The sequence below is a fragment of the Chenopodium album genome, chromosome 4 (genome assembly GCF_948465745.1).
Source record: "Chenopodium album chromosome 4, dcCheAlbu1.1, whole genome shotgun sequence".
Lineage (NCBI taxonomy): Eukaryota > Viridiplantae > Streptophyta > Magnoliopsida > Caryophyllales > Amaranthaceae > Chenopodium > Chenopodium album.
In genome coordinates, this window is record NC_137837.1 from 77905388 (window position 1) to 77920598 (window position 15211).

Here is a 15211-nt window from a genome sequence, read left to right on the forward strand (position 1 = left end):
CAAGGTTTAGTTCATGTCCAACCCGGAGGCATTGGAATGGGATTAAACATTTACTTCGTTATCTTCAAGGTACGAAGGATATGGGTTTATTTTTCCCAAAGTTGTCCAAAGAAAATTTGATTGGTTTTGCAGATGCAGGTTATTTATCTGATCCTCATAATGGTCGATCACAAACTGGATATGTGTTCACATATGGTGGTACTGCCATTTCTTGGCGTTCTATGAAACAAACCATTGCAGCTACGTCTTCCAATCATTCTGAGATTTTAGCAATTCACGAGGCTAGTCGTGAATGTGTATGGTTAAGGTCAGTAGTTCAACATATAAAAGAAGTTTGTGGTTTATCATCTGGGAAAGAGGCACCGACAACTTTATACGAGGATAATGCAGCTTGTATTGCTCAACTTAAGGAAGGATACATCAAAGGTGACAGAACAAAGCACATCTTACCCAAATTTTTCTTCACTCATGATCTTCAGAAGAATGGAGATATAAATGTTTTGCAGATTCGTTCAAGTGAGAATTTAGCAGACCTATTCACTAAGGCTCTTCCAACCGCAACCTTTAAAAAGTTAGTTTATCGTATTGGATTGCGTCGTCTCAAAGATCTTCAGTGATATAATAATGAGGGGGAGTAATTGCGCGCTGCACTCTTTTTCCCTTATCCATGGTTTTTTTTTCCCACTGGGTTTTTCCTGAAAAGGTTTTTAATGAGGCAGCATATATGCGCATTAAATATATTTTAGATAATGCCCATCCAAGGGGGAGTGTTACAAAATATATTCTATGTGGATGTTCATTATCATTTGTAACTCCCTAGTATTATGCCACCCATTGTAACCCCCATATGTAATTACCTCTATTGTAACCCCCGCTTAAATGGAATCTTAATTTCCATGAAGGTTACATACTTACATTATGTGTATATATATAGCATGGACAAATCAAAGGATAGACAAGACAATTACCATCTACATCTCTCTCTAATCTTCTCCCTTTTCCCCTTATTTTATAATATTTCTATAATTATAACAATAATAATACATATAAATAAGCCTAGTTGTTGAAGCAGTAGAGAAGGACAAATTGCATGTGAAATATTTTGGATGGTTCAAATGGGTCATCAACGTTATGACCCCATACTCTATTACCCACATCACTTCCTAGGGACTCTTAAATTAGAAAAGGACCTACTAATAAAAGTCTATTATATATGTTGCTTTCTGCTTCCTATTTGAGCTACTCACATATCCAACACTTTAATAATAATCAGTGATTAGTGGATATGATCTGTTTAATTGGTGAAGTTTAAGGCGCTATTCAAGATTAGAAGTCGAATAAAGTTGATTTTATTATCAATCATTTATCTATATATTATAAAAAATAGAAGATGTGATAAAGAAAACTAGTGGTTACTAAATACAGAGTACTTTGGGTAAATACATGTGTCATGTCATAGGTTTTTTTTTTAAAAAAAAAAATTTTAAAAAATTTTATTTATTTTTTAGGGTTAAAAGAACGTATGAGGAGGGATTATAGAAAATTCCCTCATAAAATGAAGTTGGTGAGATAAGATCCATGACCTCACACGAAGAATTAATTAAGGTCCTGTTTAGTTCGCTTTATATTTTCTAAGCCCTTGACTAACGGAGTTAACGGCCATTAGTCATTAATGACACTCGGTGAATTATTTAAAAATTGAGTGACATTTGGTGAATTCTGAAAAGTACGATGACATTTGGTGAATTTTTAAAGTTCTAAGTGGCATTTGGTGAGTTAGCCGATTATTATATGCCTTTATTATTTTTTGTTCAATTTATATTGTTTCCTTATAATATATAGATATTATTAAAAATTTACTCTTTCTTTTTTCATGATATAAATTAAGGCTTTATAAGTGTCAAATTTGTTTAAAAATAGTAACTTTGTTTGCAAATTCTATATTAATTTAATAATATATTATCGAGTTGCTCACAAGCTTATCGAGTCGAGTTAGAGCTTGCTCAACTCGTGCTCATTAACATTTCAAGTCGAGTCAAATTCGAATCGAGCTAATTCGAGTCGAGTTTTGACCGAGCGTTGATCGAGTCGAGTACGAGTTGCTAGCGAGCTGCTCAACTCAATTAACATCCCTACTCATAAGAATCATAACATAAATACGGTCATAACGACAATTTTACTCTCTCATTACATACAATGATACAAATATATAATACGTAAATACGATATATTTAATCTCACCAAATTTCTCCAACTGTGCTTAACTAAAACCTTAATAATAATCATAATCAATTAATCATATAAAATAATCTTAGAGAAATCAATGGAGTATCAACATAATAATCCTTATATGAACCGCGGCCGAGTCAATGCATTGGTCATGTTTTCATGGGAGTCTCGAGACAATGCTCCATTGCTCCACGCATTACCATGAAAAAGGCTAAAGTAACACTTACTTATACTGTATTATTAAGTAATATCAATCAATCACGGTGATTAATCATGGAATTTTAAGCACTTTACCAAAATCACTAATGCAAGAAAGGAACAAAAAGTTCGTACAATATAGAACTCGGTAAATGTATATTTTATGATATAGACTACCAGTATTATTAATTTACTATTTTAATAGTAAAAACGAAAAAGATACATAAAAAAAAAAAATAATTAATTGTTTGTATGTGTTAATGTGGCCTATTAATTAACTTTTTAAGGTTGTCTACTCGTGAAGATTGGTTAAGAAGTATGTGCATGCCATCCCTGTGTCCATTTTTATTTTTATTTTTAATTAATTTATTTATTTATCTATCTTAGCTGTATAAAATAAAATAAAATAATTGAAGTATTTTTAATTTTTAAATATATTTTCTTTTTTGCTGTTGCGCCAAAAGTGAATGAATAGATTGCCAGTCAAAGAAGCAGCTATTAGCTCAAGCTGGTCAAAAACCAGCAAAACTAGTCAAATGTCTTCGTCTCTAACTACCAACTACAACCTTGTTCGCCAAATTACTCCGTAATTATGTACGGAGTAGGAATTAAGTGTTGCTTGGACAACTTGGAATTGGACTTAATTGATGGAGTTAATTGAGGTGACTGACATAGTTACATTCTATGGCGATATTAAGAACCACGGGGTACAAAAATTTGTTTCTAGATAGAGGTAATTAACATTTATCCGGCCCGAAAATAGAGCAGGTTTGGGTAAGTCTAAAAACACATTTTTAGTTAAAGCCTGAACCGATCCGAAAAAGCTCGAAAAATCCGCTTTGGGATGACAAGCTCGCTTCTTTTTAGCGGGTTTGAACACGACGTATCATGTTAAGGCCTGACCCAGCCCGAATATTTTACCAACTCTAGTTCTAGTATGTATACTGTTCTACTCGCATTTTTCTAATAACGTACGTTTCTGTAAGATATTTATGTGAAGGAAAATCTACGTTAGTTTGTTTCCACGTTGAGTGTTTCTCGTAGAGATTAACATGAAACCGATAAATTTCACAAAAATTCAAATAGATTGAGTATTATGTATGTGCAAGATGATCATTTGGATCATACTATGTTTGTGCAATCAATGGACAAGATTTTAAGAAGGAAAAATCCTTAGATATGGTTTGGACATAAGATTGATTGTATTGAATCATCAATGTCTAACACATGCATGACACAATAACTAAACCCAAAAAAGAATTTAAAAAGCGTCACACATGGTAGCCAAACACAACATGATTTGCCAATGGTCAGGTCAAGGTATGAGATGAGCATGAATATAATTTTTGTTGGGAAAACATGAAAAGGCAAAATTCGACACAACTTACTAGTGACACAACTTACTAGTACTCAACTTCGTATAAGTTAATACATTAACGACTAGAAACGTAATTTAAATTATACCTAGTCATAAACTCATAATATAGCCACCATCAAACAAGTATGACAGAACACTACACGAGGTCGTGACCTAGCTAAATTGTGGCTCAGGCCTAAACAACCACCCACGACTCCACGAGACCATTAGTTCATGACCCAGTGCTCTCAAGTAAGATCTTAAAGGGCAAAAACTGTCATTTGAGAAGGGAACAATGTCACAACTCACAAATCACAAATCACAAATCACAATCAGTAAACACCACAAGAAATCATAGGTGCCAAATTTGTCAAACAAGAAAAAGAAATTATTTTTAATTACAAGAAATTAAAATTATAAACCTACCAAAAAAAAAAAAAAAACTTTTCAGACAATCATATGGAAAGGAGAGAGAAAGAAGAGGGTCGCTCACAAAGTAGGCCCCACCTCAATTAACACTCACAAATCGCAATTTTCTCTCTCTTATTCTTCTTCAATCTTCATCTTCCTTCACTCAGGAGTCCTCACTTCACTCTCTATTTCTCACTCTTCTCACTTTCTCTCTCCTCGAGACGACCAAAATACTTCAGATCTAACTACCCAGAAAACCCTAAGCATTTCATAAGTGTAAGCTTTTTCTTCCTTTACTTCTCACTTCATTTACTTCTACATTGCCTTTTTCTTGCTATTTTTGGTAATGGGTATGGCTTAATTTTTGTTATTAATGCTTAATTTGTCTTATTATTATCTAATTTGAAGTGGGTTTTTGTTTTATTGCTTTGAGGATCTGAATGATTAACTGATTTATTGATTTAATAACTGATTTCTTGAGTTAATTCATTTGGTGGGTTTTGATTTGATTTTTACTGGGAATATTTTTTTTCTTGATTTTTCTGGGGTTTTTTTTGTTGGTTAATGAGGTGGTTTTAGTTAAAGATCTTGTTTTAGTTTAATGGGTGTTTAATTCTTTTTAATTTAATGATGTAGATGGGATTTGATCTCGGGTTATTGGTTCAAGCAATCCCAAGAGGTTTCTAAATGGGTGTTGGATAATATATCAAAATGACTTGGGGTTTAAGATCGTCAAATCTTCTATTTGTTGCTTGTTTGTCTGGTGAAATGGATGAGTTGGTCTATTGCTGATTCTTGAGGGTTTTTTTTTTGGTTTAATTTATTTTATATTAATTTATTTTATAATTATGTGGATTTAGCATGTTATGTTTTTATTTACTTTTTTTAAAGAATCATTATCAGTATAATATAAATAAGAGTTGGATGTTGTTATCATTATGTGGGTAATTGGTGAGTGATGCCAAAGATGTTAATTTTGTGGATAATGTTGCTATTTGCTAAGTTTCAACTTTATAGTACTAGATTGACCTATTAATTTTATGGTAGTACCAATTGTAAATGACAGTTGATCTGTCACATATTATTGCCTTGTCATCTATATTCTTATCACAGTTGGTAGGTGATTGAAACAATTGCTTTCTATTCTGTATATATGATGGAGTGAATGGGAGTCTTAGTGTGATTATCACTCGTATTCTTTCTCGGAATATTCAATTCGTTTGTTGTTTCGTGGTTTTGTGTGATTATTTGTTGGTTTACTGCTGAGAGAGAGATTGATGGAGGAATGAGGGTTTATTTGTGTGTTTTGATCATTATTAGCTAAAAGATAGTTTCTGTGTTTTTGTTTTATTTTTATCATTTTGGAAGTCGGGTTTTTTCTTTTAAATGAAGAAGCTGAAATTTTGGATTCAATGCAGGTCTGTAATAGGCTTTTTCTTCAATGGCAGTGGCAGATGCAGAAAATCCTCTTACAGGAGAAACCACTTGTGGGTCTCTACTACAGCAGTTACAGGTAATTAAAGAGGAATGAGATAATTGTGATTTGAACATCTTAGCATTGTGCTGATTATCATTGTTTGATTGGATGTAGCGAATATGGGATGAAGTTGGTGAAAGTGATGAGGATAGGGACAAGATGCTTCTTCAGATAGAACAGGAATGCCTGGATGTTTACAAAAGAAAAGTTGACTTGGCTGTTAAATCAAGAGCTCAGCTTCTCCAGACCTTGGCCGATGCTAATGTTGAACTTTCTACCCTCTTTTCTGCTCTTGGAGACAAAACTGCTGTCGGAATGGTTTGATTCTGCTATAATTCAATTTATTTATTTAATTTTTAAGGAGATACAAGCCAATATCTTGTTTGTATCTGATCTACATATGAATTTGAAGTGTTGATTATAATCAGTCTACACATTACTTTTGGGCAGCCTGAAAAAACATCTGGAACAATTAAGGAACAACTTGCAGCAGTTGCACCAACATTGGAGAAGCTGTGTAAACAAAAAGAGTATAGGTTGAGAGAGTTCTCTGATGTACTGAGACAGATTCAGGAAATTAGTGGAGAAATTGCTGGGAAGTTGAACGTGAATGATGCACCAGTAGTTGATGAATCGGATTTATCCCTACCGAAGTTAGAGGAATATTATGCTCAACTTCAAGATCTTCAAAAAGAAAAGGTATAATTTAACCTTTAATGGTACATGGTGATACTATGTCCTATTTGATAGGAGTTACACTCATAAATTTTGTTGATGTGACAGAGTGAAAGGCTGCACAAGGTCTTGGAATTTGTGAGCACTGTACATGATCTTTGTTCTGTCCTTGGTATGGACTTCTACAGCACCGTGACTGAAGTGCACCCAAGCTTGAATGACTCTAATGGTGTGCAGTCAAAAAGCATTAGTGATGAAACACTGTCTAAGCTTGCTGAGACAGTTGTTGCTCTAGAAGAGGACAAAAAACAGAGGCTTCATAAGGTAAACCATTGATCAAACTACTCAACATCATTTAGACTTGCTTAAAGTTGATGTGATCGCTTAAAGTTCCGACCCCACTCAATATGTAAAAAATTTTGAGCTCAAGTTCCAATGGTTACCCTGAAAGGCTGAAACAACCCGGAAAAGAAGGAAAAATAGAGTTTATCCAAAGTGACTTGACCTGAACCAAACCAAACTGACCAAAGAGTGCCACATCTGTGATTCTCAAGTTGTCCTTGTAAATTTTGTGTTCATGTTTCATTATAAGCTGCTGCTATGAGGGGATGTGAGGTTAGAATTTGATGTTACCATACATGTAAAACTAACATGAGGCTAACAGAGTGTCTCTATGTGCAGCTTCAAGAGTTAGCTAATCAATTAACTGATCTTTGGAATCTGATGGACACACCTGAAGAAGAGCGACAATTGTTTGACCATGTTACATGTAACATATCAGCCTCAGTGGATGAAGTGACCATTCCAGGTGCTCTTGCTCTGGACCTGATTGAGCAGGTACTTTAGTTGTAATTTATGTATGCTGCTCTTACAAAAAATGATTCTTGGTACTGACAATAGTTTTTTCATTATGCTTGGACTTTTGGTGGTTAGGCTGAGGTTGAGGTAGAGAGGCTTGATCATCTAAAGTTTAGTCGGATGAAGGAAATTGCCTTCAAGAAGCAGGGTGAACTTGAGGAGATATATGCCCGTGCACATATAGAAATTGACACAGAAGCTGCTCGGGAAAAGATTTTGGCAATTATTGATGCTGGGAATGTTGAGCCCTCAGATTTGATTGCTGACATGGATAGTCAGATCTTGAAGGCCAAAGAAGAGGCTCTTAGTAGAAAAGAGATACTGGACAGGGTTGAAAAATGGATGTCAGCTTGTGAAGAAGAGAGTTGGCTTGAAGACTACAACCGGGTATGGCTCTATTCTATTTTGTTTTGTATGTCGGATTTAATTTCTTTTTCTGTGTCTTGTTGTTTCTTTCTTTTCCTATTCTCTTCCAGAGGTTAGAAATGTTTGGTACTGATATTGCTTTACAATGGGCATTGCTAGTTTATGCGATACAACCGTTAGTAACCTTAATGAAGGTTTTATATTTCTTCTTTTGTCATCATTTTCACCCGTCTTTCGAGCGAAGTGATGTGTAGAGCGCATGCACATGCGTTGGCCTCTGACTTAGAACTTCTTTCATTTTTACAGGATGACAACAGATATAATGCTAGCAGGGGTGCTCACTTAAATCTTAAGCGGGCAGAGAAAGCCAGAATTTTGGTGAACAAAATCCCAGGTTTGTATGATATTTGATGAAATATGAAGCTGCATTTAGTAGCTGCCAACTGATTCTTCGCACAATGCAGGCTGCTTATAACTTTAATATGTGAATTAAACTACTTTTGTGACCTTGCAGTGATGGTTGAGACTCTTGTTGCCAAAACTCGCACGTGGGAAGATGACCGGGGTCTGACATTCACTTATGATGGAGTTCCCCTGCTTGCTATGCTGGATGAATATGCCATGCTCAGGCACGAAAGAGAGGAGGAGAAACGGAGGTTGAGGGTAAGTAACTTACTGTAACAGCTCAAAGCAAAACTCCTGGCTGCATAACCTGGTCACGTATTATTCCATTTCACCCCTTGTTTACATAGGCTGGATTTTAAGCATAGTGGTGGGAAATTCTACTTTCTTAAATCAAACAACTTAAATAGAGAGTACTACATGCCTGGATTCTCGGATACAACATACAAACATGATTAAAAGTCTGAGGCTTTGAGCCAATACCATCCCCTTCTCTTCCATTTTCGTTGTCACTAGATTATGTATGGAGTTGGTTTGAAATGGCTAGGCTAGTACCTGTCCTCAATGGTAAATGGACTGTATATTGCATTGTTTAGTTGTGATGGTAACTTCTGTGTTGACCCTGCAGGATCAAAAGAAATATGTTGAGCAGGTAAGCACAGACCAGGAAACTGCTTTCAGTTCAAGACCTAGCCCTGCTAGACCTGGTAGTGCAAATAAGAAAGGACCACGTGCAAATGGAGGCCCCAACGGGACTCCTAATCGTCGACTCTCTCTAAACAGCCATCAAAACGGAACTCGATCATCGAAAGAGGGTAAGATCAGGCCAGCAGCTCCAGTGAATTATGTTTCCGTATCGAAAGATGATGCTTCCTCCCACATCTCTGCCTCAGACTCCATTCCTGTTACGCCTTAATAGTTGAAACTAGAAGAGATAATCTGTAGGTTTGTTGTCATAGTGTAGTTTTAGTTCACTGTCGTAGGATGATAAATGTGAACAGTAAGGTGTAATGAGAGTATCTAGTATATACTGGGAACTATGTGTGTTATATTGACATTAAGAAGCTTACTAATTCATGCTGTACTATTTCCCATTTTCCCATGTTTGTTGGTTGCGAAACCTCTGGGATAACCAAGTCCCATGCCTTCGAAGATTTTTGTTCACAGAGCATCAGTAACAGAGAAATTCTTCTCACATGTTGTATAACTGTATAAGCTATAACTTTTACTTCTACTCAGAATTTACGCTTGCAAACAATGGTCATTAGCAAGGCTAGTTAAGTGCCAAAATTTTGCCTGTTGCCTGTTTTCGCCTAAGTTTGTGTCAACTTAAACGCACAAATTCATGTTCAAGGTCCTCTCAGCTTGATAACTTGCGATCTTCAAATGAAATCAATAGTTTGTGGGCGAATTGCTCATCTCGACTATTTTCTATGTTGAGTCTTGATCGTATGAATATGAATAGCTCGTGAGTTGTATCGTCTCATGAGCATCTTGAGCACCAATGAACCTGCAAAGTTCTTGCTAGTCGTTGCTACCCTATCATTTCTTCTCGTCGCATAGAACTGTAATTCATTTCTTCTCTCTCTTCCTTTAGAAGTTTAGATGAACCTAATTTAATCACGAATCATCAATTATTTTTTATTTATATTTTGTTCCTGGTAAATTTGGTTGTAGGTCGATTTCATGCAATGGAACGAAGGTTAAAAATTCCTCAATTCTTTCTTGAAGCAGCTTGAAAAGGTTCTGATTTATCTCAATCTCAATTATAAACTAAAATTTTTATGAGCATTTATTTGCAATTTGAGTGTTTTTGTAAAATAATTTCCAAAAAAATAAAAAATTATATTGAGAATTTTACAATTCAATATGTTAGCTCTTGTTGCTGGAGTTTACCAGAGTTAGGTCGACTGTATGAATGCCAGTGAGAACATAAGATTTATGAAACCGAATCGATTAGTAAAAAAATGTCATAATTTCAATTTTGGTTAATTATAAGTCCTTTTCACACTATAATCTAACTTAATAGTAATTCTATGGATATTATTGAATTACACCACAATTGACTTGATCAATTGAAGAGACAGATGCAAATTCGTAGGAACTTGACATTTGCTGTTCAGTACATACATTATTTACTTGAGGTCAATTTCTTACGAGACTAATCGATTCGAGCCGAGCTTGTTGTTTGCCTTTTGTTCAGCCAATCTAACCCAACCTAAAACTAGATCAATCACTTCTGAACTCAGCGTTAGATTTAAGAGATTCAGGTAATTTTTTGACATAGAAATGGACATTGGAACAGTGCTGTCTGTTGCTCAGGCTGTAATTGCGGCGCTGCAATGTCCGGAGCTCAAAAAGATGTGCTCAATTCTTGGCTACAAAACCCAACTTGGTGACCTTCAAGTCACTGTATCAGCCATCAACACTGTGCTCCGAAAGGCAGAAGCCAAGCGCGAGCTTAATGATGAAGAACAGCTTTATGTTGAGGACCTCAAGGATGCAATCTATGAAGCAGATGATCTGTTGGATGAGTTTGTTACACTGGTTGAGCAAAAGAAACTCACAGAGAGTGACAAGCTGGCGCGTTTCTTTTATCTTTTTAACGAGTTAGGTGTTGCTTACAAGATGTCTAGAGGGGTTGAGAAGATTAAGAGGAAGTTGGATGCTATTGCTTACAACAATCAGTTTAGATTTAAGCTTGATTCTGAGCCTACCAGGAAGAGGAGGCCCGAGAGCGATTCTTGTGTGAATGCAGTGGATATTATTGGAAGAGAGGATGACTTGGAGAAAATCATTGGTATGCTGCTTGATTCTAATGTTCAGCAAGATGTGTCTTTTATTACTATTGTGGGTATTGGAGGGTTAGGCAAAACTGCCCTTGCTCAACTTGTGTACAACGATCCAAGGGTCAAGAGCGCATTTTCGTTGAGGTTGTGGACTTGTGTCTCTGATCAAGATAGAAAAGAATTGGACTTAGAAGATATTCTTGGTAAGATTCTGGCTTCAGTTACTGGCCGGAAGCATGAGGGGTCAACCATGGATTGGGTGCAAGGACAGCTTCGAAAAATACTAGCAGATCATAAATATTTGCTTGTTTTAGATGATGTATGGACTGAGAATCGCAATCAATGGTGTGCTTTGGCTAAATACTTCATTGGAGGTCAAATGGGAAGTCGAATAGTGGTGACCACGCGTTCGCAAAAAACTGCAACAATTATAGGAGATAGTTCAATGTATGAGCTACAAGGTTTGTCAAAGGAGGATTCATGGTGTTTGTTTGAAAGGACAGCATTTGGATCAAATCAGTCAAACCTCCCAGATCATGACTTAGTCGAGATGGGACGAGAGATTGTTGATTTATGTGCTCGTGTCCCTCTTGCTATAAGAGTGATAGGTAGTCTGTTGTATGGTCAAGACAAGAGTACTTGGAGGTCATATCAGAAGACGGGGTTAGCCAACATCAGGGAGGATGAAAACGATATTATGCCCATATTGAAGTTGAGTTACCATAATCTTGAATCTCCACTAAAGAGTTGCTTCAGTTATTGCTCATTGTTTCCCAAGGATTTTGAGATAGAGAAGGATTTGTTGATAAGCCTTTGGATGGCACAAGGCTACATTGTTCCATTAGATAAAAATCAGAGCATTGAAGATGCTGGTGAGGAATATTTTTCGACCTTGCTGAGAAGATGTTTCTTCCAAGACATCAGAATAGACGCATTTAATGACATAATTACATGTAAGATACACGATCTCATGCATGACATGGCTCAAAGTGTCACTGAAAAGGAGATATATGCAACAAATACCATTAGTGGCAACCTGGATAAAAAAATTCGCCATCTATCAGTTGCCAGTAGGAGGGAATATGGCAGATATTTCTTCAGTAAGAACCATATTCGTTCCTATCTTCATGTTGACCGAGGTGGTTTATTATTGAGCACGGTGGACCTGTTTTTCCTAGAGCCATTAGTAGCAAATTGTATGTGCCTAAGGGTATTAGACCTAAGTTGGTTAAAGATCAAGAAATTGCCAGGCTCCATCGGTAAATTGTTGCATTTAAGGTATTTTGATCTCTCATATAATGTTGATTTGGAAATGCTTCCTAAGTCAATTACAAAACTATATAATCTCCAAACTTTTTTATTAACCGGGTGTGAGAAATTGAAAGAGTTACCAAAAGATTTGTGTAAATTGGTTAAGCTCAGGGTTTTGGACATAGATGATTGCTACCATCTGACTTATATGCCTCGCGGCTTGGGTAAGTTGGGTTGCCTTCATAGGCTAAGTAACTTTATAGTGGGAGGAAAAGGGAGCAATTCAAATTGGAATCAATGGTTTAGTGCGCTGGAAGATCTAAAGGCTCTAGAGAAGCTGAAGGGTGATCTTGAAATCCAAATCAGATGGCCAAAGGATGCTAATAATGCTGTTAAGGAAGATTATACGAGGGATAGATTATACCTGAGGAATAAGGAACATCTCAAGGCAATTTGTTTTAAGTTCACTCATGAGGAGGGTGGTGGAAGAGTTAATGATGAGATGGCAGGAAGTTTGATGGAAGAGCTGCAGCCGCATTCTAATCTGAAACGGTTAGAGGTGCAGGAGTACCATGGTGCGAGAATGCCTGATTGGGCAACCCTTCTTCCAAATCTTGTTCAACTTTGTCTTTTTCATTGTGGGGAGTTGGAATACCTGCCATTCCTGGGAAGCTTGTGTCATTTGAAAGTCCTCAAACTTTTAGGGTTGGATAAGTTGGAGTACATAGAAGTAAATACTTCATTGGCTAATTCCAGTTTCATGCCTGCATCCCAATTGGTGTGTACAGAGGAACTATCATTCTTACCCTCTCTTAAGTTACTTTGGTTAAACAATCTGCCGGAGTTCAAAGGTTGGAGGAGAATGGTAGTAGGTCTGGAAAATCATCATCTTACTCAAGTTACTCTTGATAGCAGCAACAGCAACAAGGCACAGTGGCAGTTAGTACCATGTCTTTCTCAAGTGAGGTCATTGGAGATTAGAAGGTGCCCAAATCTGACATGTATGCCACTGTGTCCTAAGGTGGTTAACCTATATATATACAAGTCCAATGATATACTAAATGAGAAATATATACGGAATGGGATGATAAATTAGAAGATGCTGCTCCATAAATTTTGAGTTTCGGTAGTGTTCCTGTGCGCAATTGAGTATGATTAGCTTAAACAATGTGGCATGGCTAAAATTGTTGCTCATGGAGGTGCTTTTCATGGCTGCTCATTTGGATGTTTGCAGTATACACTCTATGCAACTTTTGTAAGTCTTCACATTTATCTGTTGGGAAGTAACTCTGAGCTAGTCCAGAACAAATGCTTGCACATTGTTTGTCATAACATTAGATTTATAGAATTACAGGTCTGTAGATATTAGCTACATTAAAAATTAGTAACTGAATAGATTGTAGATGAACTTTATTGATTATATGCAAGACAATTATAAACTGTTATCTTATTTAGTGTGTTTTATTTTTTTATTTTTTTTTTTTGGGGGGGGGGGGGGGGGGGGGGGGATTCAATCTTTTGCTATTTTTTTTGCTTTCATTAATTAATGTGATTTTAATGCACACTTTTTGTTTCTGAATTATAATTATGAATTATCTTTGTATTTGCTTGTTGACTATTTCTCTAGTGGTAGTATATTGTAAAATTGCAACCTAAATTTAATAATCAGGGCCAGGCCAGAGGGGGTGAAAGCCATGCAATTGAAACTACATCTTATACGGGTAAAGGCTACACATACTATTGTTATATGTGGTCCCTACATACAACTCTAATTTGTCATTTTTTATTGGTTAAAATAATAGGCACAAGTTCCATTAGATTCAATGTCCTAATTTTCTCCCATTTTGTTTTGATGTGTCAAATTTCTAATGGTGTTGTATGTAGGGACAACTTACAATGGTTGTATGTGTATCAGCTCTCTCTTATACGAGTACATTATTAGGATCTACTGTATGTGCTACTCTGTATCTGCCTGTTTTATATGTCCCCTAAACAGAGCTAGGTGTACCCGAGAACACCTAAGACTATGTATAGTATCTATGTTTCGTTGTATATTGGTTACTATATATAATCTATAGATTACACTATGTAGTGGCTTGTGTTTTGCATTTTCTCTTCTTTCCGGTTCTTTGCAGCAACAATCCCTCTTCATTTCTTCTTTTTAGCTGTTTCTGCCCGTATATATATAAATATTTTTTTTTTAATTTTTTAATAAAATTGTTAAGCCTTCATTTAGTGATGTCTCCATTACTATCTGAATTCAGAGGAGGCAATTAAACTTACATTTTGTGTACTTCTTATTATTATGCAGTGTTGCATAGTTTGGTGTAGTGTGGTGGACTTGTATCTTCATATGATGGCATTGCTTCTACGGTTCTACCCTTTTCAACTGCATATTATGCTATGTGTCTGTTTGAGATCAATGGGCTTTGGAAAGCTGGTAAGGGGTGGATATTTTATATTTACCAAACTAAATACTTATCTTTTGCTTTTATACGATGCATATTGGCATTGCTGATATGATTTGGCTAAATTTTGGTAATCTTTCTTGGCATTGCTTATCTTTGTGTGTGTGTGTGTGTGTGTGTGAAGGTTTCGGAGATTAACTGGGGCTCCCTCTTAAAATAGCTACTATGCTGTACACAATTTTTTCCCAAGACTAACTGAATGGTTTATTTTGGTCAGGAAATGAGAGACCAACAAACTGAAACTCATTCCAAGCTTATGAATTGAAGATGCACGACGAGTACATGAAGTTTATTTAAACTTCAGATTCCTGAATGGGACACTTACAATCAACAATGAGCTCAATTACCCTTTACAAAGCAAATATGCGTTGTGATCACAACGCTTTGTGAGGGATCGAGCTCAAGAATTGAAGATGCATGACAGAGTATTTCATGGAGTGATGGGGTAAATCAACACTATGGACAGGTCACTGAATTGTGAGCAGAATTGGTATTGGGAGCTTTAATTCATCAATGAGCTCAATTACCTTTCACAGAGAAAATACGTGTCTAACACATGTTTTAATGAAAAGCTATGTACTTTTGTTGGCTGGTTAATGGTCACATTCTATACATACAATTGATATCTTATACCATTGTCCATTGCAGAACCTTAAAACATGTACTCCTAGAAGCCAGTGGTAGGTTATACCATTATATATGCATATTCCGATCTTCCGGTCAAACACAT

At 36.1% G+C, this 15211-nt stretch overlaps 2 protein-coding genes across 2 annotated transcripts; both read left to right on the forward strand.

The window, feature by feature from the left end:
- Nucleotides 1-4312: 4312 nt before the first annotated feature.
- On the forward strand, nucleotides 4313-9079 carry LOC145629422 (65-kDa microtubule-associated protein 1-like). The gene is made up of 10 exons (XM_081682019.1): nucleotides 4313-4471; nucleotides 5614-5708; nucleotides 5787-5990; nucleotides 6123-6371; nucleotides 6456-6671; nucleotides 7029-7184; nucleotides 7281-7592; nucleotides 7878-7965; nucleotides 8086-8234; nucleotides 8602-9079. Exons 2-10 carry the CDS (start codon nucleotides 5637-5639, stop codon nucleotides 8887-8889), a joined length of 1734 nt encoding a protein of 577 aa, XP_081538145.1. The 5' UTR covers nucleotides 4313-4471; nucleotides 5614-5636; the 3' UTR covers nucleotides 8890-9079.
- A 1124-nt stretch (nucleotides 9080-10203) lies between these two features.
- Nucleotides 10204-13177, forward strand: LOC145627406 (putative disease resistance RPP13-like protein 1). The gene has a single exon (XM_081679800.1). The coding sequence runs from the start codon at nucleotides 10263-10265 to the stop codon at nucleotides 13107-13109; it is 2847 nt and encodes a 948-aa protein (XP_081535926.1). The 5' UTR covers nucleotides 10204-10262; the 3' UTR covers nucleotides 13110-13177.
- Nucleotides 13178-15211: the final 2034 nt, after the last annotated feature.